The following is a 27,274-nucleotide window of genomic DNA, read 5'->3' on the forward strand; positions in this document are numbered from 1 at the left end:
CTATTCAACTGTCTGTTTGTTTTTTCTGCTTACATATTTCCACTAGCTGTGTTTGGAAATTCCAGTTTCCTTATATTTTTGATGGGTATTTTATTTTTAAAGTATTTGCCAATTTGGTGGGTGCAAAATGAAATTTGATTGTTGTAGTATTTGTATTTCTTTCATAACTGTTAGATTAAAACATTCTTTCATATATGCATTGGACATTTATCCTTCTATTGAGAACAGGCTTGCTTTGTTTCTGTTTCTGCTGTGTGGGAAAGTTGAATTTTTATCTATGTCTACACACTAAGTAAAAGAATAATTTAACACCATAATACTAATATTGCTACCAAAAGAAAGTGAAGTTAAGGACCTAAGCTAATCTGTCCACAACTGATTTCGTTCACTGTTTTTTTTTTCCCCCAAAATAGTACATTTTCTCCCCAAATGAAATGTAGCTGTGGTAGGAAAGACCTGGATTCTAGTTCCAGTAGACCATTTAGACTTCAAGCATAGTTCCGCATATAAGAAGGAGCACAGAGAGGGCTCCTGTCCAGGGTCATCCTGATGACTCAAACCATTCCCACTCAACTTTGACTCACTCATCCTTCCAGCCATGGTTCTTCTCTCTTCCTTTAAGTCTACGTGTATCTCAGTGCATGATGGTGGGAAAGTCTGTGTGATGTTTTTCTGGTGGGGGTATGGATACAAGAGGACCACATAAAGAGTTACAAGAGTTCTTTCCTGGTCCCAGTACTGTTGGCTACCTTTCTTGTTATGGCAAGCAATTAACTTTTTGGAGTCTCATCTTTCTCCTTTGTAAAATAAGGGTAGTTATATCCACATTCTTCCCTTTGAAGATTACTGTGAGGCTCACATGAGATAAAAAATGGGTTAATGTCCATAGACAATCATAAAGTGCTACACAAAGATAAATTATTATAATCATTATCCAAGCAAGTTGCAGATCAAACTCAGGGTAAGAAGCAGAAGAAAGTAAGTAAAAGAGCAACTTTACAGGAAATAGCAAACATTTACCTAAAAGTTCACACCTATAATTAGAGAAAGTGGCTGGCACAGAAATGAATAAATTTCAAATTTAAAAAATTCTCTCTGGCTCTGCTTGGAAGAAAGAGTTCATGATCTTTGCTGGTGTCCCTGGATTTCCCTCAGGTTGATCTTTGAGTGAATACCTGCCAAATTGCTCACCCTTTTACTCAGGACTGATTAACATTTTTTCAGTATTTAAAAAATAATTCAATAGACATTTATTGAGCTGTTACCATGTGTCAGGCACTGTGATAAAAGTTGGATATACAACAGTGAACAAAATAGGTGTCACCTCCGCTTTCATGAAACTTTGAGTCTGTTGGAAGGTTTGTCATATACATAATGTATTATTATAAATTACTGTTGTTATAATTTATGAAAAAGACTGGGTTCTAAGAGCAAAGAATAAGCAGAAGGAAAATTATTTTGACATTTTAAGAAAAACATAAAGGTGTTTGCAGACTCTCACAGTTAGAATTTCATGGCAGAAAGATATCAATCTCTTCAGAATGCATATTATTTTGAGTCAACCTTATAAGAATAAAGGAATTGTTACTATTCTGGATGGAATATTATGTTTCTATAACTAGAAATAAGACTTTGGATTATAGATTAGAAACAGTTGTAAAATACCAAGTTTATGAATAAACTCATATCTTTTACTGAAAAGGCTTGTAGTACTTTATTAAAATTCTATTTTCTCTGCAATGTAGACCATTGCAGAGACCTGGGAATAGCTCTCCTTTGTTTATAAATTACAATCATAAGTCCTAAGGAGGTGAGATAATTTGCCTTTGATGGCCTGGTGACTGACATGTTAAAAGCTAAATACAGGACTTTTGGGATTGAGCTAACTTTTATGTGGTTTAAAATGTAAGTTTAAAGTATCTGTCAAAGACATTAAGCACAGTTTATTTTTAGAAACAAAGGGTACATTTTTCCTTTAAGCAAGTGCAGGAAAAACATGGTGATTCTCGATGAGATGGTATATTTTCAAAGTGCTAAAAATTTATATACACACACACATACACACAAACACACAGAAGAACTAGCTTAGTTTTTTTTTTGAAGTAAAGTTGATTTACAATGTTGTGCCAATCCCTGCTGTATAGCAAATTGACTCAGTTATACACATACAGACATTCTTCTTTTATATTCTTTTCCACTATGGTTTATGACAGGATATTGAATATAGTTCCCTGTGCTATACAGTAGGATCTTGTTTTTTTTTTTAACTTTTTATTTTATATTGGAGTATAGTTGATTAACAATGTTGTGAGAGTTTCAGGCGTACAGCGAAGTGATTCAGTTACACATGTACATGTATCTATTCTTTTTCAAATTCTTTTACAAAGTAGGTTATTACATAATATTGAGCAGAGTTCCCTGTGCTATACAGTAAGTCCTTGCTGGTTATCCATTTTAAACATAGCAGTGTGTACATGTCAGTCCTAAACTCTGTAACTATCCCTTCCCCCCACCCTTCTCCCCAGGACCTTGTTGTTTATCCATCCTATATATAATAGTTTACATCTGATAATCTGAAACTCCCAGTCCTTCTCTCCCCCATTCCCCTTCCTCTCGGCAAGCGCAAGTCTGTTCTCTATGTCCGTGAGACTAGAACTTGCCCAGTTTTAATTGCACCTTTCTATAGTCAGTGGGGGTACCTGTGACAGTGAAGACATAAAGATTGATAATAAAAAAGAAATAGAAGTAAAAAGTAAAATGTGGTTGTTAAGTCTCTTGTTTGAAATCTCTCATTGCTTCCAGGGTTCAGCCTGAACCCCTTTGCTGGAGGGCTCCACCTCAGGGTCTTTGGGTTTCTTCTCTCTCCCTGGCCTCAGTCTCTCCCATCTTAAATGCATCCACGAGTTAGTAAGCTGCTGTTCTGTCTGGAACAGCTGCTCCTCACCTCTTCTGCCGCGTCATCTTTTAATGCGTAGCTTGGATAGCTCGAAGGCTTTCCATAACTGTCCCTCACCCTGACACGGAGTCACCAAGTAAATCTGGGTTTTAGTTACTCTGTCTGTGGGCTTTCCTGGCACACTGCTCACATCTCTGTCGCAGCAGAAATCACACAGCATTATAATTATGTTCATATAACATATATGGAACACATACACTGTGATTATAATAACTTGTCTGTCTCTTTCACCAAATTTGAGAGGAACTTGAGGGCACTTTAGGTAACACATTTCTTTTATCCTTATACCCTTGGTACAGATTTGGAACCTGGCATGGGGGAGACATGCAAGAAACGCTGGCCTAGTGAATGAGTAAACGGACTAAATCCCTTGTTGACTGTATCCCAGGTTGTGTTCCATCTACCCCATGGCTTCTAAGTTCTGTTCATTCACAGTCAAGCTAGTAATAAGCCTGTAGGATCCTCTGAAAAATCCCTCTCTGAAGAGACTGATAGGCATACTGAGGACATTTAAAAACATGTTTATTTAAAGGCATTTTCTTCTCCTCTTCCTTGCTCTTTTTCTTTTTCACATGCATTCTTTTGGTTTCAGCTCAATGCTTTTTCAGATTTTGACATACGTCTTTACATATGTATTTATATACTTATATATAAATACATAACATGTATTATCTATTTTAAGATATATTTATATTTATATATTTATATACATGTAACCTAAGGCTGGGAAAAATAATCTGCACAAGATAAAATTAAGTAGGTTGTAAAATGAAGTAAAATTCAGTAGTAGATTAAACCATGTTTAATTAGGCTTCGGCTCTAGCTCTCAGACTATCACCTGGAAAATATTTGCATTCTATTCATTACTGGGGTAATATTGTGGCAGGTAGAGATATATTCCTAGTGCCCTACTACCAGAATTGACCACTTTAAGTTCTCTCCAAGGGAAAATGGAGCCAAAATGGTAAGCCCACTAAACGACCCAGGTCTTAGAATTGAATACCACTTTTAATCTATGAGCCAGTATATCTTTTTCTATTACAATTGGATGGGATGATTTTGTTAAAGATTCTTAGATTTTTACTTCTCTTGCATATTTTAAGTTAGTGTCATAACTGTGTTCATTAAGCTTCTGGCTCTATTAGCAGTGGAGGCTCTGTGATGTGGTAGAAAGAATTGGGCTTTAAAGTCAAACAGATATACAAGGAGCTGAGTCCTGGTTTTCTTAGTAACTAACTTTGTGACTTTGAGAATGTTGAATCACTCCTACAGCTTCATTTTCCGATTATGCTGTTTTAAGAGTTACATGAATTAATACATGTGATTTACCTGGCAAATTGTAGGCAAATAAATGTTGGCTCACCCCAAATTGTATTTGTCTGAAGAAGAGAAGAGAGGGTGAACATAAAAGATAAGCAGTTAAAAGTTAGCAAGCCATGTCAGTAAGCTAGTTTCAGTCATTCCTCTAAGAGATTCTTTTTTTAAAAAAATAATCATTATCTTTCCTTTACCTTTTTTTTTAAATGAAAAAAATATACCAAATACTCTAACTTAAAAGAAGAACACATGTTGCCACAGAAATAAAGTTTATTGGAAGACCCATCAAGAAATTATTTTTCCTCTGTGAAAATGCCCAATACAAGAAATGGAATGCAAGAAGCAACGTGACCAAGAAAATACAGTCTGAGGTCTTATAGATTTCAATACTATTTTGATAATACATTATATTCACCTGTCCAAATGAACCAAATGGTTACTCAGCCAAATGACCATAAAAATTTCCTGTTTTTCTTTCCATTAAGATGAAAAGTAGGTTTTCCATACCTAGGCCATCTGGTCTACCTCAATATCTGATAAACTAGTGAGGCAAGTGAATGCCGAATAGATAGCTTCTGTGTTATTGCCAGGCACTGAGTGAGGCAGCCGTGGGTCAGCAGCACTTTGGGATGCAGGGCTCACAGCTGGGCTGAGTGTAGGTTGTGAGGTTGATGGTTTCCAGGCCTGGGTTGGGATAGGCAGAGTTGAGCAGGAAGCAGGTGGGCACACAGGGCTGAGGAATGTGGCAGGGTGGTGGGCAGTTGTCACAGCAGGTTGGCTCCAGTAACCAAACCGTGTGTGGGCAGGTGCTGGGCAGGCAGACTCCACATTGACAGAATTTGTCAGCAGAGCAGATGGTGGTGGCGGGGGCGCTGGCGGCGCTGCAGCAGTAGGGAGCACAGCAAGCCATGGCGTTGGGAATCCGGTTTGCTTTTGGTATCTTGGAGAGAAAGATGCGGTTTCTAGGATGAAATGTCTCCTCTTACTTTGGGGCTCTTATATAGTCCCCTCATTGGGTGTTGTTTCAACCAGAAGGCTGCCTCTCATTTTTGTTTATGCTTACCCCTTTCCACTAAGATTCTCTCATCAGTTTGGTATTTACTTGTCCATTTAGATTTCCTGCCCTTCTTAAAGTAATCATGTTTTTGACTCATTGACTTGTCATTTTTGTCAGAAGATGGTCACAATTTATCTTCACAGGGTCTTGGAATGCCAAATATTACATGAATTATGGATAATTAGTTCAAGTAACAATTCAGCAGTAGTTTCAGAGGCTAAATTCTTCACCTCATTTTTCCCCCTTAGTTTTAAATAATATGCATAACATAATATGATTTTTAATGACTAATTTCAGAATATGCAACTCAAATGATTAATTGGATCAACAAAGACACAGCTACTTACAGATGAATGTTGCTTATGACTATATGCATCTCAGGTATATTTGCCTTCTTTATTGATGATATAATTCAATCTCTACTGAGCAAGCAAGGTGACAGCCAGAATGGAATAAGATGAAACCTTTTCATTATTTTTGATAAATCTATAGTGAGTTTCCAAAGGTTGTATTGTTCTATGGGTTTAGATGGTTTTGTTGTTGTGGTGGTGGTGTTTATTTTTATTTATTTATTTTTTTACAGTCTCTACTCTCAAAGTCGTACCAATATTGTAGTGAGTTGAAGTGTAAATGCACTGGAAAGAAAGATCTACCCAGTTGCTACTTTTTTTTTTTTGTTAAATGTACCATTAAAAGAAAATCACCTCAGTCTTCATTCATTTTCACAAGAACTATATACTTTTAATTAATTAATTAATTATTTCTTTAAGAACATTTATTGAGATACAATTGACATACAATAAACTGCATATATTTAAAGTGTACAATTTGAGAGGAACTATATATTTTATTTTATTTTTTTATTTTTTTAATTAATTAATTAATTTTATTTATTGGCTGCTTTGGGTCTTTGTTGCTGCACACAGGTTTTCTCTAGTTGCTGCAAGCGGGGGCTACTTTTCATTGTGGTGCACAGGCTCCTCACTGTAGTGTCTTCTCTTGTTGTGGAGCACGGGCCCTAGGCGTGTGGGCTTCAATAGTTATGGCACATGGGCTCAATAATTGTGGCACATGGGCTTAGTTGCTCTGTGGCATGTGGAATCTTCCCAGAGCAGGGCTCAAACCCGTGTCTCCTGCATTGGCAGGTGGATTCTTTACCACTGCGCCACCTAGGAAGTCCAGGAACTATATACTTTAAAATAAGATGAAACAGGGAAGAAGAGATCATGATTCATAAAATCACAATGGGTTCTGGAAGGGGATCTGATCCAATGTGACTTAGCACCATGACATTCTAGAAATCACTTTTTTCACTGACCTACTTCCTACCTTGTAAACTTATTTGTTTTCATGTCTTAGATTTTCAATTAGGTTGTAAATTCCTTTGAGGAATGCCTTATACACATTCTTCACCTCAGTTGGCCTTGATTTGCCTTACTGTAGGTTGGCAGATGAGGAAGTTGAACCAAATAATCTCCAATGTGTAATGTACTATGATTCCAACATGTCCACATACTTCCCCATGATCAGCACAAAAGTATTCAGATAGCAGAGTCTAAATTACATAATTTGTTGGATACCAGATGGTTGTTGATTAAACACAAAGTACAGAATCTGTTGTCTCTGAGGGGGCATTAAGGAAGACCAATCTAGCCTGCTTAAAAGAGAAGAAATCTGGCTAAAACAAATCAGTAGAAGATACTAAATGTCATTGGTAAGTAAGCCTCATATATTTTGAGAAAAGGAACTTGTTTGTGAAGTTGGTTTGATTTTGACTTAAATATTGATATTTATCATAAAACACATCAAATAAAAATGAAGGTTGGTGTCTCCTAGGTCCTTTATACCTCTGTGATCAGGACCATGTTGTTTCTTTTGTCCTTCCCCAGTTTGCCACTTCTGAAATCCTACTCATCCCTCAAGCACCAGCTTGAATATCCTTCATGAAGAAACTTTACGTAGTTCTTCTAGATGTTTTCATTCTTTGCTCTGCTCTCACAAAGTATACTGCCTATCCTTTCATCTAAACCTCATTTTATTCTGGTATATATTACAGTTTCTCATTTATTTGTGGTTCTTACTCCAATGCAAACTCCTTGAAAGTAGGAATTGTGTCTTAATCTTTGTCTCTGTCAAGTGCCTAGGACAATAACTGGAATGTAGGCATTTGATAAATGTCTACTTAATTGTATTAAATAACAGATTAGAATAAAAAAAGGTATGTATTTATTTTTATAACAGCCCCTTGTGATAATATAAAACTTTACAAATCAGAGTGACATTTCATTTGTGAAGTATTTTACAGTTCAAAACAGTTTTACATTCAAAGTTTCACCTAAATGGAACAATGAAAAAATATGGCTCACCTCAATGTCTGGGGTCCTTTCTGTGAGTTTGTTGATCCCTAATTGCCAATTTCTCAGCCTCTTTAAAGATGTATGTGAATTACTTACAGAGGCAGGGAAAAATTAAAAGTAGGTACTGTTGGAATTTAAAATGATTCTAAGCTTAAAGTTTAGTATATTTTATTATCCAGGCAATTTTCTTTATGTATTTACATATCTCTATGAGGCCTCTTTTTGACTATGAGATTTATGTTGATGTCATCAGAAAGTGTAATTCTGCTGGACATGTTTATAAGTTTATGATGCATGCATGTGTCAAGAGTCAGGTAATTATGGCATTAAACATTGAGACAGCATATGGTTTGGGGAAGAGTGTTGTTTATTTAAAGTAAGAAGGTCCTTGATAGCACACTTCTTATTTGAAAACATTGTTCAAAACACAGAGAGAATACTTAGGCAAAACTGAAGGCACAGGGTTAGAACATTTTTTTTCCCAGAGCTTCTTATATCAAAGGCTATGTGCTGAGCAGCTCTTAATGACTATTGCAGTCCCTTAGGGCAATGTGGGCAAGCTTGTTGAGTATCTTTGGCTAGCAGGATTCTGCCTCACACTCACAGGGTTGCACACAGGTTGTGACAGAGATCCCCCTCAGGTTTGGAGTAGGGTGGCAGCTGTTGAGCAGCCAACATGATGGCACACAGGAGTCAGGCACACAGCAGGGGGGGTAGGTGTCACAGCAGGTGGGCTGAAGGAGGCTGATCTCATGTGGACAGGTGCTGGGCAGGTAGACTCCACATTGACAGCATACATCAGAGGAGCAGATTGTTGTGGCAGGGCTAGTGGGACCACTGCAGCATCCTTGGAGATAAGACTCACAGCAAGACATGGAGACAGTGGATCACGTAGATTTTTGTTACAAAGGAAGGCTTCCTTCTACAAAGTTGTCCTCTGTGAGTCTTTTATAGCCATCTGTCTCAGGGAACATGTCTTCCATCCATCAGAATGTTTCCTTGTTGTTGTTTGTCTAATCCCATACAAATAACTTACTAACTTATTTATCAGCTATGGGATGAGCACTCCTTCAGTTTTATTTGGTTGTGTTGCTACATTCAAACTTGCTTTCTGTTGCAGTTTCAAAATGGTGTCGATGTAGATTCTCCACTTATTCAATCACAGGTAAATACATCAGTAGCTACCCTGACTTTCCTCTTTTTTACCAACCAGAATGTGTTCTTACAAGTGATCACTGCTGAGCATGAAGAGTTAAAAGTGATTTCCCTGAGAAGTAAGAAATGATCCCTCTCAAAATGTGTGCCCTGGATATATTTGGGAAGTCAAAACCTGTGGGATGTTTTTTTCCAGCAGATTCACCTTGCTATCTTTCCATGGATTTGAGAAAATAAATGAATATCAAAGATATGTAACATGATCTTGATTGAGAAGCTCAAAGTCTGCTAGATGATTTTCTATACTGATCCACTACATTGTCTACATATGCAATTATGTATAAACATAAGTAAGCTCTCAATTTTAGAAAGGATGTCAGTTTTTTAGCCAGAAGTCAGAACATATTAAAATATAGATTCATAAAACTATATGTGACCTGAAAAATGAATTTGGATCTCTTTGTAGAACAGCATGAAAAGTTCTTTTTTTAAAGGAAAACCAAACTGCCAACCTGCCCATTCCATTTTTTCAAAACCACTGTCTCTCAAACAGACAGTCACCTTTAAAAATTCCCTTCAGTTATAGTGTTAACATGGGAGACAGATCAGCAAACCCATTAGTTATAAGTCAAGTAGTTATTGAATCTCTAACATATTCTGTAGAGTGTGGTAAAGATAGAAAAATAGAAGACATGGTGCCTGTTCTCAAGGAGTATCTGGTCTGATGGAAAAAGACTAAAAATCCCTCTGCATATGATTCAAACAACATATACTTATGTACATGATAAGGAAATGAAAGAGTTTCAGAGATAGTTCTGAATCATGATATCACATACATGCTGTGAGACCTAGATCAAGTTATTAAACGTTTTTGGCTTTAGTTTTCTCAACTACAAATTTGGGGGAAAATAATAATCACCTGTTATAGTCTTATTGCAAGAGTTAAAGGTTAAGTGAGAATTACCTACTGCAAGTCATGACAGTTTCTCCTTCAAGGACTGTGAGAATTCCCACAGGAGGAAATATGATGAAAGAGTGCTGAAATGACCAGAAGTCTTCATGGAGGAGTTGGATTAAGTAATTTTGATGAGAAAGGCTTAGAAAAGAGGTAAGTGCATTTGGGACAGGGAAAACAATGACTTCTATGATACTGTTCTGCTCCTACTCTCTGCATGGCCCCAGCAGAACTGGTCATGCCTTCCTATATGCCTCTATGGCACCCCCTATCCACCCAAATAACTTTGCTGTATTTTTTGTACATGTGTTGGTTCTCTACTGGAATATGATATCCTTCAAAGCAGGAACTATGTCTCATTTTTCCTGGTTCCTCTGTTACCTAGCATGGAGCCTGGAGTGTGGTGGAGTCTAGAGGCTTGAACACATGGAATAAATACTTAAGGAAGTTTGGAAAATACTGATAACCAGAAATTATGGCATGCTTCTGTATCAAGTTTAGTCAGGAAAACAAGCAAACTAGAACACCCTCACAAAAGGTATTTTAACAGAGAGAATTTTAAGATAGGGAATTGGCTAAATAGGTATGGGAGAACTGAAAGAGGAAAAAAATGGTAACAAACACAAGAAGTAGCTACCAGCTAGAGGGCTGGGAATGAAGAGAAGAGGTTGAGGATGACTGGACCTAGGAGCTTGGAAGAATGGTCTTGCAGAGCTGGGCTCAGACCCCAGGTGTTGCCCAGTTGGTGCTCTTAACTCAGAAGCTCAGAGGAGATGTCCCAGGGGCCAGGGCTTGGACTTCTGTGAGAGGGAGGTGGGGAATCACTTCCTTGCTGACACTGGTGTTTCTGAGGAAGTTAAATGATGTTGATTTTGAAGAGTGAAAAGAAGCTGAAAAGGAGAATCCACTGCTGCTGCCAGATGAAGGACTATTGCTGGGGCAACAAGACCCTTCTTTCCTCCTCTGACCTTACAGTCTCCTTACAGAACCCTCTATTGGTGGAATTTAATAGAAAACCAACCAAAGGAGAAACAGTCCTCATCCCAGCATCACAGAGTATTAAAAGGTGGACTTAGAGGTTGACAGTCAGCACGCAATATTCTAAGGGCTGAACATGTTTTAATTGATTTAATCTTCACTACAGGAGGTATATGCTTTTTTAAAATTAGCTTTCTATTTTTGAATAATTTTAGATTTACAGAAAGGTTGCAAAGATAGTACAGCATTCCTGTATATCACTCACTCAAGTTCCCTTAATGATAACATCTTACAATACCATTGTGCATTTGTCAAAATTAAGAAGCCAACACTGGTATGTCACCATTAATTAAACTTCAGATATTAGTCAGATGTTACTAGTTTCCCCACTAATGTCCTTTGTCTGTTCCAGGATCCAGTCTGAGACACCACATTGCATTTAGTTATCATGTGTCCTTAGTCTCCTCTGCTCTGTGATAATTTCTCAGTCTTTCCTGGTTTTTCACAGTCTAAACAGTTTTGTGGTGTACTGGTCAGATATTTTGCAGAGTACATACTGTTTTTAATCTTACTTAACAGTTGAGAAACCTGAGGCCTAGGGAAATTAAATGGCATGACCAAGAACACATAACTAGTAAGTGATAGAGGTACCATTTAAAGAAAGACAGCCTGGTTTCAGAGACCACTCTCTTGACCATTGAATAGGGGGTGTTCTCTGACTGGAGGATAGGATTCATGTTGCCCCAAGATAAGTAGCAAGTAATATTTGGTGAAAATGATTATATCAGGTTATTGAAGGTCTTAAGAGCCACGTTGAAGAATTTAGACTTGATTCAGTAAAAACAAAAATCTTGTCATCCAAGAATTTTGAGTAACTCAATTTAACCAATATTTACAGAGTAATAGAAATCTATTCTTTTTTTTTTAAGAAGTCTATTCTGACAAAGGTATAGTTTGGTTGGAGGGAGAGACATGGAATACTTGACTCAAGGTCAACTAGGAGATTGGCTGTGATCAGGGGTGTGGCGATCAGAGTCTAAATTAGGCTAGAGTCTATGAAGATGAAAAGAATGGGCTGGAGGCCAGGAAGAATTTGAAAGAAAAATGAAATGACTTGGTTTTCTATTCTATTCTCAAGGATAAACTGTCTTTAAGGGTAGTTTGTTTTATCTTAAATTAGGTCATTGAAACTCATCAGAAAATTGAAAATGTGTCTGAGTTGCCAAACTTTCTGCATTTCAATGCAAGGGTAATGAGCCAGTCAGTGTTTTTCCTGTGCTGATGTTGCTCATCAGTATTTAAAGTCTGACTTTAAAAAAGCATGATTTGTTTTCACCTTAGAAACATAAACAGTTTTTACTAGACTTATTGTGTATACTCGTTTTGTCTTAAGCTATAATCACCACACAGAAAGTTGTTATTATATACAACAAAATAGACAATTTAGAGGGCTATTAGAGCATGTATTGTCAAGTAGCATATACTTTCTCCTGGATAAAGAGAGCCATGTGTGATCATATTTCTCTTGGGCATGTTGCTGTGTGCAGAGGAATCAGATGCTTTGGTGTAGTTAAAGAGGAAGACTCTGAATTCAGATAGCTCCTCTGCCACTATTTATGTAACTTTTGCTAGTAACTTTCTCCATCTCAGCTTTCTTACCTATAAAGTGGGGAGAATAATAGTAGCGACCAGTTTGTTTTTTAGTTAGGGACAAATGAGATAATGCACATACAGCACATATTAGAGTGCCCAGGATATATTCACCAAATGTTAGCTGTTATGACTGAAAGAGGTCAAAGTAATACGGTGAGATAGGGTTGGTTAGTGACATGGAGTATTTGTTACTTAAAATGCTTCTAAATAATCTAGAACCACAGAGTGTTCAAACTGAAAGTGATTTTAGAGAGGATTTGGTCAACCAATCCATCTTACTGTTGTAAGACCTGAGACCCAAAGAGCTCAAGTGACTTGATCAGGGTCACAGAGGCAGCCAGAGCAGAGCCAGGACTGGAACACATATCACCTAGTTTCCATTTGAGGCTTTTTAACTAGCTGAGGGCCCTTGAATGCTTAAAGCCCACAATGGAAAAGGTGATCAACATCACTAATCATTAGAGAAATGTAAATCAAAACCACAATGAGGTATCACCTCACACCAGTCAGAATGACAGTCATCAAAAAATCTAGAAACAATAAATGCTGGAGAGGGTGGGGAGAAAATGGAACCTTCCTGCACTGTTGATGGGAGTGTAAATTGATACAGCCACTATGGATAACAGTATGGAGGTTCCTTAAAAAGTGAAAAATAGAACTACTGTATGACCCAGGAATCCCATTCCTTGGCATACACTCTGAGAAAACCATAATTCAAAAACATACATGTACCACAATGTTCCTTGCAGCACTATTTACAATAGCTAGGACATGGAAGCAACCTAAATGTCCATCAGCAGATGAATGGATAAAGAGAATGTGGCACATATATACAATGGAATATTACTCAGCCATAAAAAGGAATGAAACTGAGTTATTTGTAGTGAGGTGGATAGACCTAAAGTCTGTCATACAGAGTGAAGTAAGTCAGAAAGAGAAAAACAAATACCATATGCTAATGCTTATATATGGAATCTGAAAAAAAAAAAAGGTACTGATGAAAGAAACCCAGTGGCAGGGCAAGAGTAAATACACAGGCATAGAGAATGGACTTGAGGACATGGGGGTTGGGGAGGGGCCTGGGAAGCTAGGATGAAGTGAGAGAGTAGCATTGACATATGTACACTACCAAATGTAAAATAGATGACTAGCAGGAAGCTGCTGCATGGCAAAGAAATATCAACTTGTTGCTTGGTGATGACCTTGAGGTGTGGGGTAGGGAGGGTGGGAGGGAGGCTCAGGAGGGAGGGGATATGGGTTATATGTACAAATAGAGCTGATTCACTTTGTTGTACAGTGAAAACTGGCACAACATTGTAAAGCAGTTATACTCCAATAAAAATCTGAAGAGAAAAAAAGGACACGGAGTTATTTTCAGTATTAAAAATAAAATCTAAATATTTATCCCTTATAAGAATTATGAAAACATCAGACTTCTTTGCTTTTGGCTGAAAAAGAGGTAATTTGGCATGGTGACAATGGTTATCTTGTATTAAGCCTAAAATTCAGACTATACTGCAAAGCTACAGTAATCAAAATAGTATGGTACTGGCAGAAATACAGACACATAGATCAATGGAATAGAATAGAGATCCCAGAAATAAACCCACACACTTATAGGCAATTAATCTACCACAAAGGATGCAGGAATACACAGTGGAGAAAAGACAGTCTTTTCATAAGTGGTGCAGGGAAAACTGGACAGCTACATGTAAAAGAGTGATATTAGAACATTCTCCAACACTATATAAAAAATAAACTCAAAAGGGATTAAAGACTTAAATGTAAGACTGGAAAACATAAAACTCCTAGAAGAAAATACAGGTGGAACACTCTCTGACATGAATCATAGCAATATTTTTTTGGATCTGTCTCCTAAAACAGACAAAATAAATGCAAAAATAAACATATGGGACTGAATTAAACTTAAAAGCTTTTGCACAGCAAATGAAACTATCAACAAAACAAAAAGACAGCCTACAGAATGGGAGAAAATATTTGCAAATGATGTGACTAATAAGGAGTTAATATCTAAAATATATAAACAGCTCATGCAATTCAACATAAAAAACCCCAAACCAGCCAGTTAAAAAATAGACAGAATACTTGCACAGACATTTTTCCAAAGAAAACATACAGATGGCCAAAAGACACATGAAAAGTTACTCAACATCATTAATCATCAGAGAAACGCAAATCAAAACCACTCTGGGATATCACCTCACATCTGCCAGAATGGCTATCATCAAAAAAAGACCACAAACAACTATTGGTAAGGATGTGCAGAAAAGGGAACTCTTGTACAATATTGGTGGGAACGTGAATTGGTGAAGCCACTATGGAAGACAGTATGACGGTTTCTCAAAAAACTAAAAATAGAACTACCACATAATCCACCAGTTCCACTCCTGGGTATATATCTGAAGAAAACAAAAACACTAATTTGAAAAGATATATGCACCACAATGTTCATAGTGGCATTATTTACTATGGCCAAGATATGGAAGCAAACTAAGTGTCCATCAACAGATGAATGGATAAAGAATATGTGGTATACACACACACACACACACACACACACACACACTGAAATACCACTCGGCCATAAAAAAAAGAATGAAATTTTGCCATTTGCAACAACATGGATGGACTTGGAGGGTAATATGCTTAGTGAAATAAGTCAGAGAACAACAAATACTATGTGATATCACGTGTGGAATCTGAAAAATAAAATACGCTAGTGAATCTACCAAAAAGGAAACAGACTCACAGATAAAGAGAACAAACTCATGGTTACCAGTGAGAGGGAAGTAGAGAGGAACAAGATAGAGCAGGGGATTGAGGTACAAACTACTCCTTATAAAATAAATAAACTACAAGTCTATATTGTATAGCACAGGGAATATACCAATATTTCATAATAACTATAAATGAAGTATAAAAGTATAACCTTAAAAAATTGTGAGTCACTACAATGTACACCTGAAACTTACATAATATTGTAAATCAACTATACCTCAATTTAAAAAAGGGGAAAAAAAGAGATCCTACAAAATGACATGCTGAATTTTTCACTTTTCAACCTATCACAAAGAACCATTATCTAATTTTTCAATGATTTCACCATGAGAGCTCTCATTCTGCTGGGGTAAATCTTGGGCAGTGCTGTTTAGGTTTAGGTAGGCATTCCACTTGCCCTAAGAAGAAACACGGGAATAAATAATCACAAAGCCATATTTGCTAGATAAGAATGAAGTTTATTAATGCATAGTCAAAATGGTTCTTTCCCAAAGAACAGTGAAATACCCTAAAAGACAGAAAGAAGGTCTCCAACTCTACTCAAAAGAAGAAAAAATTAAGAAGTTGGGAAAATGCATGATAACACTGCCCTGGGCCATTGGGATTGATTTAGTCCAATAGCGAGTGTTGAAGGCTGGATGATGCATAAGACGTTGAACAGCACATCACTGAACCTGTGCAAAGATGTGGCTGCTTAACAGCGGGGCCCACAGGAATTTTCACAGCCAGGATGAACATAGGTCGTCAGGTTGATCCCACTCAGTCCAGGAGACGGGTGGGAAGAGTTGAGCAGCCAGCAAGTTGGCACATAGGTGTCAGGCTCACAGCAGGGTGGGGGGCAGTTGTCACAGCAGATGGGCTGGAGGAGGCTGATCTCATGTGGGCAGGTGCTGGGCAGGCAGACTCCGCACCGACAGAATTTGTCAGAGGAGCAGATGGTGGTGGCAGGGCCGCTGGGGACACTGCAGCAGTAGGGAGCACAGCAAGCCATGATCTCAGGAGTTGGGTTTTTGTTGAGTTGAGGAGAGATGTCTCAGTGTCTCGATGCCTCTGTCTTCTCTCCTGACTCTTATATACCCACCTCCCAGGGCGTCAGCCTATTACTGAGATTTTTTCCCCCCGTTTCAGTTTATAGCTATCTCCATAAAAAACATCTAATTACTTAAGTGTTTGTTACTTAAGACACACTGCTCACCTCATAAAAGGGGTTTAGTTTGCTTTGTTGTCAAATTAGGACTCTTTACATTGTCTGTTTGTCACTGCACAGACATTTCATTTGTCTTCAAAGGTACCAAGTCATTATCTTCTAATCATTACACACCATTAATGATGACCTGGTATGCTAGGTATCTGCAAATCATTCCCACATTTTTTGTGTACTTTTCAGGTGAAGAGAGAGCCAGCCTTTTCAACTGCTATTCTATCAGCAACCAAAGATTCTATGTAATGATTTAAGCCTTCTGGCTGAAAAAGTGATACAGTTTTAAGATCTATTTTTCACGGCTCCAAGAGGCTTAGTTAAGATAAGCAGATGGAATCCACAGGGAAAGGGATCCTGGTTCTGTGTTAAGAAGCATTTTCTTACAGAGCTGTAACAAATCATTTATCCTCCATTCCCTTCATTTGTGCTTTGAATGATAACTTGTCAGGGGCATGTAGATGTGAGTTCAGACCAGCATGGGTGACAGTGATGGATGCCCTTTAAAACTCCATCCAATCATATTGTGAATTAAAATTCTTTTTAACCCCAAAACTAGTTGTATTGAGCCAATTTAGAGGCTAAGTGGTGCAGTAGTTTCTAAAATGAGTTTCATGAACACCTGTCCCCCAAAACATTAAAGAGTTCTCTGGTAAACAAGCTTGGGAAATACTGAGTTCTTTGTTGGTGGACCTTTCAGAGCCTTTACCATGCTAAAGTGCTTTGTGACTTTTCAATGAAGTTATTATATATATATAATGTATTTTTTTTCAAACTTACTTGACCATAGAATCATTTTTATTTTAGTTTTCATAAATTAGTGTTCTATGGAGTACACTTGGGGAGATGCCCCAATTACATTTAAATCACTAAAACCTTAATAATAAAGTTATTTAAATAAGTGAAGGCATAAAACTTAGTATGATATTTTAGCATTACTTATGAGTAGGAAAAATATTAAAGTGTTAAATAGTCAGAAATACTTTCCTTTGAAAATCTTTTTTAAAAAATGTATTTTCTTGACCTATCTTCAAATAAAATGATTCAGCCTCTAAAACTAAGTAGAAAATTGTACAACATAGAGGAGGTAGAAGCCAAAAGAGATGTGAAATCAACACAAAGATGAATTCAAAAGATGCTTAACATTAAAACTGCTTTTATTTTAGCTGTCTTCTTACTAGAATGATTTTATGATTTTGGATCCCTGTGCTGGAATTAAGTTTGTTGTCCACATCATCTCAATAGGTATCAGTCAAACACTCCTTGCTTGAGCACCTGCTGTAAGTCAGACATTGTGCAAAAAAGAAGCAAATAAGTTCCTGCTCTTGAAGAGGTTATAGAGAATAAGAGACATAGAAAAGTAAACTGACAAATTACAGACAACACAGGTTTTACATCCAGGTTGTCTAGGAAAGATGTTGGAGTTTAGAGGTGGGTGCCATGTCTTTCCCTGGAAGATCTGGGGAACACTTGGTGAAAAGGGAAAATTTGTGTGGGTCTTGAAGGATGAACAGGAGCTTAGCATGTAGAAGGGAATAAGAAGGGAATTTCAGTAAGCAGAGAAAAGAATGCCATGGTGTGTTCCTGGGTTGGTTAAAGCACAGCTTCTGGGCTCCTGTAGGGAGGCACTGGAGGAGAATAATGAGATATGAAGTTACAAAGGTGGGCTTAGTGCCACAGTAGGAAGAATTTGCACTGTGATTAGTGTCCTAAACTCAGGATTTTAAATTTCATCCTATTGGCAATGGATATTAATTAAAGGTTTTTGAACATATGTACGGCAGGTTTGGGTTTGTATTTTAGAAAGATGACTGTAGTTTTTGGTGGAGGCTCAACATCATCATCATCATTACTAAGTGTCAGGCCTTGTGCTGAGTGCTTTCCATGTATGATATGATTCTCACCACAAGCTTATGATATGTGCAGTGTTACTCTCCTTGACATTTTATGGATGAGGAACCAGGCATGGAGAGGCTAAGTAACTAGTAAGTGAGCTGGCATTTGAAGCCAAGCAGTCTGGCACCAGATGCCCTGCCTTAACCACTGTGCCATATACCCTCTCACTGTGGGCATGTTGTTCTAACTAAAGATGACCCTCCGGATTAGTTGCATGTAAGGTTGGTGGGAGGATGGGACCAGGTTATTAAAGTTCTTGAGACCGTAAGATTTTAGAGCCTATTTTCTTAAACAAGATACTATGCTGTAGAAAGGAGACAATTTGAAGGCAGGGACAATGGTTGGGAAACTACTTGGATATTCTGCAGGAGTGATGAGGATGGCATGTTTTCTGTCTTAGAGGGTATGGTAGTTGGTGGGAATAGAAAAAAAAGGGACATATCAGGGATTTCTCATCACATCATTCAGTTTTCTGAGGACCACTATCTGGGTTTCTACAATAAAATGAATATTCTGGTTTTTAAGATAACTAGAACATCCTAATTGTATCCTCCACTAATAGTTAGCATTTATTGAATGTACACCATGAGCCAAGTATAGTGCTAAGAATTTTATGCACATCTACTTCCTATTTCTAACACTTTTATAAGATCAGGATGATTACTATATCCATTTCCAGATGATAGAACTGGGAGTGGGGATATTAAATAATAATTTAAAGTCACAGAGCTAGTGAATGATGGCTCATCTAACAGCAATATTTCACTATTATTAATAAAAATCAGTGTTCTGTGGAATTAAATTTTATATAATTGTAAATTATGCTCATTCACTTTTTTTTCATTTAGTAATTCATTCAGAAAAATGCCCAACACCATGTTAGGTGCTAAGCATACAGAAATAAACAGGTCAGCTAAGGTTCTTGTTGTCATGGTGTTCCTTCTAGTGGGGGAGAAGGATAAAAAAATTGTAGACAAGTGAATAGATAATAACTTCAGACAATGACAAGTGTCTGAAGGAAATAAAACAGAGTAATGTGACAGAGAGTGATTGGGAGATAGTGGAGGGAGCGTGCCTGCTGTGGTTAGGGTGGTCAGGGATGGTCTTTGACAGGTGGCTGGAGTATAGGGAAAGAGAAAGAGTGAGATTGGAGATGAAGTCAATGAGGTAGGCAGGTACCAGGTCATGTAGGATTTTGTCGGTTGTTCTGAAGAGTTTAGATCTTACTCTAAGAGCTCTGAGAATCTACTGGATGATTTACAGCAGGGAGTGATCAGATGTGAGTTATGTTCTATAGAAAATGAACTCAACAGGGCCAAAGTAGAAACAAACAGAATAAGTGAGTGGTCCAGATGAGAGGATAAACTGTGATGCCAGTGGCTGACGAACTGATAAGAGGTGGTAGAGTTTGGGAGGCAATTTTCTTTTTTTTAATAAACAGCATATATTTAGAGTGTACAATTTGGTATCCCAATCTCCCAGTTCATCCCCCCAACCCTCCCTGCTTTCCCCACTTGGTGTCCATGTGTTTGTTCTCTACATCCGTGTCTCTATTTCTGCTTTGCATTTCCTCTTTCGTAGTTGTTAGCATTTGCCTTATGGATTGAGGTGCTCCTATATTGGATGCATATATATTTATAATTGTTATCTCCTCTTCTTGGACGGATCCCTTGATCTTTATGTAATGTCCTTTCTTGTCTCTTGTAACATTTTTTATTTTAAAGTCTATTTTGTCTGATATGAGTATTGCTATTCCAGCTTTCTTTTGATTTTCATTTGCATGGAATATCTTTTTCCATCCCCTCACTTTCTGCCTGTATGTGTCCCTAGGTCTGAAGTGGGTCTCTTCTAGACAGCATATATATGGGTCTTGTTTTTGTATCCATTCAGCCAGTGTGTGTCTTTTGGTTGATGCATTTAGTCCATTTACATCCAAGGTAATTATCGATATGTATGTTCCTATTACCATTTTCTTAATTGTTTTGTTGTTGTTTCTGTAGGTCCTTTTCTTCTCTTATGTTTCCCACTTAGAGAAGTTCCTTTAGCATTTGTTATAGGGCTGGTTTGGTGGTGCTGAATTCTCTTAGCTGTTGCTTGTCTGTAAAGCTTTTGATTTCTCTGTCAAATCTGAATGAGATCCTTGCTGGGTAGAGTATTCTTGGTTGTAGGTTCTTCCCTGTTGTCACTTTAAATATATCATGCCACTCCCTTCTGGCTTGCAGAGTTTCTGCTGAGAAATCAGCTGTTACCCTTATGGGAGTTCCCTTGCATGTTATTTGTCATTTTTCCCTTGCTGCTTTTAATAACATTTCTCTGTCTTTAATTTTTGTCAGTTTGACTACTATATGTCTTGGCATGTTTCTCCTTGGGTTTATCCTGCCTGGAACTCTCTGCACTTCCTGGACGTGGGTAGCTATTTCCTTCCCCATGTTAGGGAAGTTTCCAACTGTAATCTCTTCCAATATTTTCTCGGGTCCTTTCTCTCTCTCTTCTCCTTCTGGGACCCCTATAATGTGAATGTTGGTGCGTTTAATATTGTCCCAGAGGTCTCTTAGGCTATCTTCAGTTCTTTTCATTCTTTTTTCCTTATTCTTTTCCGCATCAGTGATTATCACCATTCTGTCTTCCAGGTCACTTATTCACCCTTATGCCTCAGTTAATCTGCTGTTGGTTCCTTCTAGTGTATTTTTCATTTCAGTTATAGTGTTGCATATCTCTGTTTGTTTGCTCTTTAATTCTTCTAGGTCTTTGGTAAGCTTTTCTTGCAACTTTTCAATCTTTGCATCCAGTCTTTTTTCAAAGTCCTGGATCATCTTCACCATCATTATTCTGAATTCTTTTTCTGGAAGGGTGCCTATCTGCTCTTCATTTAGTTGTTTTTCTGGGGTTTAATCCTGTCCCTTCATCTGGTACAAAGTCCTCTGCTTTTTCATTTTCTCTATCTTTCTGTGGCTGTGGTTTTCAGTTCCACAAGATGAAATACTTCTGATACTGCTTGATACAGCTGTCTGTCCTCTTGTGGAGGAAACTATCTAGGAGTCTTGTGGGAGGCAATTTTGATAGTAGAGACGGTAGGTCATCCTGACTGAGGATCTCATTTACGTCTCAGATTTTTCTCCTAGGTTAGATGACGACCTGAACCAAAGAAGCTACCATCTGGAGTGATAGGGAAGGGGTTTATGATGGGTACAGTGTAGGACCTGTAGAGTGTAAGCAGCCTGAAGCCCATAAGAAGCTGGGCTGAAGATTTGGGAAGCACCAACACACAGATGAAAAATGTGTTTACTACCAACTTCCTCCTGGACTGAGATAAAAGATCATTTTTATGTGTGTTAGTCACGGTTTGTTGTGAGCCTGTGTGTGCCTCCCAGCATGCACCTCCCAATAACTCGGTGGATTTCTGGGTTGCTGTCAGGAAACCCCTCCCAAGACGGCCCCTCCTGCGTAGGCAGGCATGTCAATGGTGGGAGGTTTCACACTTCATAGCAACCCAATTTTCTTTAAGTCTGATGGAGCACTTCATCCCTTCACAAAAGCAGAGTATAGGAACCTGTCCAATTTGTCATCCTAATAAAAATGCTTGTAAGTAAAAGCATTTGGTCTTTATTTCCTGGATTGCAAGACCTTTTAAATTTCTGGGAACTCCTTTAAGACACGGAATGGAAGAAAGAATGGCTGATATTAGGATTGCCATTGACCTCAATCTTTTCATAGCATAATGTCCACTTTGCTCTTTGATGAGCATGTAGGCAAAGAACTCTGGGTTTGGGTTAAATGGTGGACTTTGGGGGCCTTTTCCAGTTGCATCAGGAGACTTTTTTTGGTATGTGGTTATAGTCAAGACTGGTATACCTCTTGCTAGCTTTTTCACCTGCACTGAAAATTATTTTCAAATTGGATTTCTTTCAAATGGAAGCAATGTTGTTTTGCCACTTGAGGACAGCTAATATTAGCTGCATTTGTGTAGGTGCATGTGACCTAAAGGGGATGGCTGTTCTGCCCCCTCTCAGTTGGACATGTATATTCCCACTGTAACATGCCGGAGTGGCTCTCACAGTACTCAGTCACCCAGCACACACAAGCTTCTGTGGGTTTGAAGTGTTGCTTGTTTTTCTTGGGGCTCTTAGGTTTTCAGTTTAATTCTCATGTGTTACTGCAGGCTATAGAATGTACAGGTAGTAACAGAATTATATGCACTTAAATAAAGTCTAAATATATTTGTTAACTAATATTAACTTGATTAGGAAAAAGAATGTTCAATGAAACTTCGATGCCTAATACATGCCAAGACTGGGAAAATAAAATTTTTAGCTATTTACTATGTTAAATCTACTATTGCAATATTTAAACTTATAATCATCCTATAGTAAACTTTATATATTTTTTTGTCCTTGGAATTATTTGCTAATAATAGTTGTATCTTATAATTTTATTTTGAATCAGAGATGTTTTTGTCCATTGGTTAGACAAATCTTATTGCTAGATTGGATTAAATAACCACTGGTTTTCCGAAGAGCTTGAAAACATTTTTTAAATTGAGAATTAAATGTTTATGTATTAAACATGACTTTAAAATATATATATATTTTATAAATTTATTTATTTATTTATTTATGGCTGTGTTGGATGTTCGTTGCTGCGAGCGGGCTTCCTCTAGCTGCTGCGAGCAGGGGCTACTCTTAATTGTGGTGTGTGGGCTTCTCATTGTGGTGGCCTCTCTTGTTGTGGAGCACGGGCTCTAGGCATGTGGGCTTCAGTAGCTGTAGCATGTGGGCTCAGTAGTTGTGGTGCAGTGGCACAGGGGCTTAGTTGCTCCACAGCATGTGGGATCTTCCCGGACCAGGGCTCGAACCCATGTCCCCTGTATTGGCAGGCAGATTCTTAACCACTGTGCCCAGGGAAGTCCCTGAAATATATTTAGAATTGTTAACTTAGTTTGTTAAATATACATTGGTTGTATAATACCAGCAAACACTTATGCAGCATTTATTAAGTAAAAGATACAGTTCTAAGTGCTTTACATACATTATGTCATTTAATTCTTACAACAACCCTGTGAGGTTGGTTATCCTCTGTTTTACAGATAAGGGAAACTGAGACAAAGAGAAGTTAAACGAATTGCCTAAGGTTAGTAGATGATAAATAGTCAAGTTGGGATCTGAACCAAGGCTATCTGGCTCCAAAGTCTGTATTCTTAATTACTGTACACAAAAACATAATCTCTCCATTATTGGTTATTATATTTTTCAAGATAAAATAAATAATTTAGTTTATTTCAACCAACCTTTGTTGAGCACCTGCTATTTGCCTTGCACTGTGCTAAGAGATTTGGAGCATTCAAGGATGAGCAGGAGATAGGTGTATTCTCGGGTATTTTAGATTCTATGGGGTTTTTTTGGACACACAAGACTTGAACATAAGGCAGAGGAGTCATTCCAGCTGTAGTGAACAGCAGCAATAAATGCACAGAAGTGGAAAAGAACAATTGTCATTAGGAAGCAATGATTAGTGCACTGTGTCTAGAAAACAATTATGTGAGATAAAAGCTAGATGTAGAAAGTCTTGATCTGGGATCGGGAGTTTGGACTTAATTAGGTAGACCATTGAGAGTTACTGGTATTTGTTTTTCTAATGATTAGCAGGTAAGTTACTTTATTAATCCCTTCATATGTAAAATGTGGCTAATGTTGCCATCACATTGACATAATGTTTCAAGAATGAATTAAATAATGCTTTAATATGTTTAACATATTGTCTGGAACATAGTAAGTGCTCAAATGGTTCTAATAGGTGTGGTAGTTAATATTAAGTAAGCTGAGGGAAGCTGGAGCTCTTTTCTCATCATTTTAGGTATTCTTTCTATCAACAATGGAGAGATCTAGAGGTAAATCTTGGAGTATAGCTTCCTACTCTCTCATATCTGCAAAGCTACTGCCTGTTCACTATAACTTTTGTAACAAGTAGGGACCTTATCATCACAAAGGAAGGACTAGTGGCTCTCAGCCTTGCATTTCTGGGACCTTGAGAGACTCTTAGGAGGCAGTGTCTGCTTCTCAAGTACATTCTGCCATGCTGCCCTTTTGTGGCAACATCCCAAATCCCCAGTAAGATTTACTACTCAGAGGGACTGATGCAAATCTCTATCAGTTTGGGTATCGAATTTGTCCCATTCCGTATTTCTCATTAATATCTGTGATTTATGTGAAGGGATGATATTCACATTTAAGTCCAGTTAGAAATTTTACCTAGAGAATAAGATGTATTGAGATAGCTTGTAATCATACTTGGTCAGTGTTCCTTAGTAGAAGTTTGGCTTCTGGATCAGTTGGGAAAAAGTGTTTGAAGAAAGAAAAGAACGCAGTTTTTACTATGTAACAGATACAGTTTTAAGTGTTTTACATATATTATGTCATTTAATTCTTACAATGCAGATGAGTTGGATAAAGAAGGACCAACCAACCAATGGAAGGAAAACATCACCTTGGGAAGTCTTCTAGTTTTCTTAGATTCTCCCCCCACACTTGAGTATCTGGACATTGTTATCCTCCCAATAGTCAACAGGAATTTTTGTTTGTAAAGATGTACACTGAAATGAAGAGGAGGAAGAGAAAAAAATTATTTCTTGAGCACCTACTTTGTGCCTGTCATATTACTATTAATGTTTATTTGATACTCACAGAGACACTGTAAGATATTAGAACCCTCATTTGATAGACAAGATAAAAACTGTGCTTCTGCGAAGCTACAAGATCTGTCTAAGGTCACAGTCAGTCAGTCTGTGGGTAGATTTGGGATTTTCAACTCTGATCATCTGATTCCTTTTCTCATCCTGCTCTCTGTCCCTCCCTACAGTTAAAAGTATCTTTAGAGTAATCAAAATGTACAACATATACTCAAATATAACAGAGAAAGTTGTTTGTTTGGCTTAGTACATGTTAACACATAAAACAATGTTTATTATTACTCCCAGTCTTGGCTGGTTCACACCAGTCTCTGTTCCCAAACTTTGTGTGGCACTCTCATTTTTGTATTTTGTGTTCAACAAAACAATGTGTTGGGGTGAAGTTTCAAAATACTAACCTCAGAGTTTCCTCAATTCTCTTTTTAGGATTCTATTACATTGCCTCCCTCCTCCTCCTCTTCACCACCCCAGGGGAGAACCATGAATTCTTCCTACTTTTAGCTTTACGTGACTCAATTTCTGTCATCTTTGATGCTTCTTAACATTTTCTCAAGCTTCCTGACCTCAATTGCTCTGAAAATTCTGAGTTCCTTCACTTCTTCATCCCACAATGTTATAAACATACTAGGATCTTTTTTTTTCTAGGTCTACAGGTGTCATCTTTTCAACAAATGAGTACTATCTTACAAATAACATAATTGTATTACTTTAGTCTGGCCATATTCAGACCAAGATTCCTCTCATCCTTTTGGCAAAGGACTTGGTTTGTCTCCTCCACCTAAAATAAATACTATATTAAAAAACTGAGAGACCAGAATTTTGAAATTATATGTTTTAAATATTAGCCATTTAAAAGCCAGAAATTTTGACTTTAGGATCAGATAGTATATCAATTCTGTTTCTCAGTCTCATATTTGTAGTGCAGGAACAAAAAAGAAAAAAAGGAATGTACTAGAAATGAAAAGATTCAATATGGACTAATACCTTGTGCTTTGAATTAGTCTTTCAACCTCACAAAAACAATTTTACTTAACATTCAGATCCCCAGTCTTATCCAAATCCCACGTGCTTCAATTGATGTGATGATTCAATATTTTCTCCCTCGAAGTTTCTCAAAATTCTTGTGTCCTTGGGCTTTTAAAACTAATTTTGCTTACTTATTGGCATTTGATAGAATAATCATGATGGAAAGCAGGTTTTGTAGGTTAGAGTTATGGTTTTGGGATAAGTCAGTAAATAACAAAGGGCACAGCCCACTTTACATGGAAGATTTTTTTTTTTCTTTTTTTTTTTTTTTATTATTATTTTATTTTATTTTTTTTGGGGGTACACCAGGTTCAATCAACTGTTTTTATACACATATCCCCATATTCCCTCCCTTCCTTGACGCCCCCCCTCGATTCCCCCCCACCCTCCCTGCCCCAGTCCTCTAAGGCATCTTCCATCCTCGAGTTGGACTCCCTTTGTTATACAACAACTTCCCACTGACTATTTTACAGTTGGTAGTATATATATGTCTGTACTACTCTCCCGCTTCTTCTCAGTTTCCCCTTCACCCCCCACCCCCTCCCATACCTCGAGTTCTCCAGTCCATTCTCTGTATCTGCTTCCCTGTTCTTGTCACTGAGTTCATCAGTACCATTTTTAGATTCCGTATATGTGAGTTAGCATACAATATTTGTCTTTCTCTTTCTGACTTACTTCACTCTGTATGACAGATTGTAGTTCTATCCACCTCATTACATATAGCTCCATCTCATCCCTTTTTATAGCTGAGTAATATTCCATTGTATATATATGCCACATCTTCTGTATCCATTCATTTGTTGATGGGCATTTAGGTTGCTTCCATGTCCTGGCTATTGTAAAGAGTGCTGCAATAAACATTATGGTACAAGTTTCTTTTGGGATTATGGTTTTCTTTGGGTATATGCCCAGGAGTGGGATTACTGGATCATATGGTAGTTCTATTTGTAGTTTTTGAAGGAACCTCCAAATTGTTTTCCATAGTGGCTGTACCAACTTACAGTCCCACCAACAGTGCACGAGAGTTCCCTTTTCTCCACACCCTCTCCAACATTTGTGGTTTCCAGATTTTGTGATGATGGCCATTCTGATTGGTGTGAGGTGATACCTCATTGTGGCTTTGACTTGCATTTCTCTGATGATGAGTGATGTTGAGCATCTTTTCATGTGTTTGTTGGCCATCTGTATGTCTTCTTTGGAGAAATGTCTATTTAGGTCTTCTGCCCATTTGTGGATTGGGTTATT

General features: G+C 37.7%; 2 protein-coding genes across 2 annotated transcripts; both read right to left on the bottom strand.

Annotated features, from left to right (window-relative positions):
• Window positions 1–4,886: 4,886 nt before the first annotated feature.
• On the bottom strand, window positions 4,887–5,183 carry LOC130840975 (keratin-associated protein 3-3). The gene has a single exon (XM_057717081.1). The coding sequence runs from the start codon at window positions 5,181–5,183 to the stop codon at window positions 4,887–4,889; it is 297 nt and encodes a 98-aa protein (XP_057573064.1).
• Window positions 5,184–15,664: 10,481 nt separating this feature from the next.
• Window positions 15,665–16,264, bottom strand: LOC130840711 (keratin-associated protein 3-1). Its single transcript, XM_057716466.1, has one exon. The coding sequence runs from the start codon at window positions 16,216–16,218 to the stop codon at window positions 15,922–15,924; it is 297 nt and encodes a 98-aa protein (XP_057572449.1). The 5' UTR covers window positions 16,219–16,264; the 3' UTR covers window positions 15,665–15,921.
• Window positions 16,265–27,274: the final 11,010 nt, after the last annotated feature.

The sequence above is a fragment of the Hippopotamus amphibius genome, chromosome 17 (assembly GCF_030028045.1).
Source record: "Hippopotamus amphibius kiboko isolate mHipAmp2 chromosome 17, mHipAmp2.hap2, whole genome shotgun sequence".
In the NCBI taxonomy this organism is placed as follows: Eukaryota; Metazoa; Chordata; class Mammalia; order Artiodactyla; family Hippopotamidae; genus Hippopotamus; species Hippopotamus amphibius.

What these genes read in the sequence shown, in the direction of transcription:
- LOC130840975 (XM_057717081.1), bottom strand. Translation starts at nt 5,183, where the DNA reads ATGGCTTGCTGTGCTCCCTACTGCTGCAGCGCCGCCAGCGCCCCCGCC.
- LOC130840711 (XM_057716466.1), bottom strand. Translation starts at nt 16,218, where the DNA reads ATGGCTTGCTGTGCTCCCTACTGCTGCAGTGTCCCCAGCGGCCCTGCC.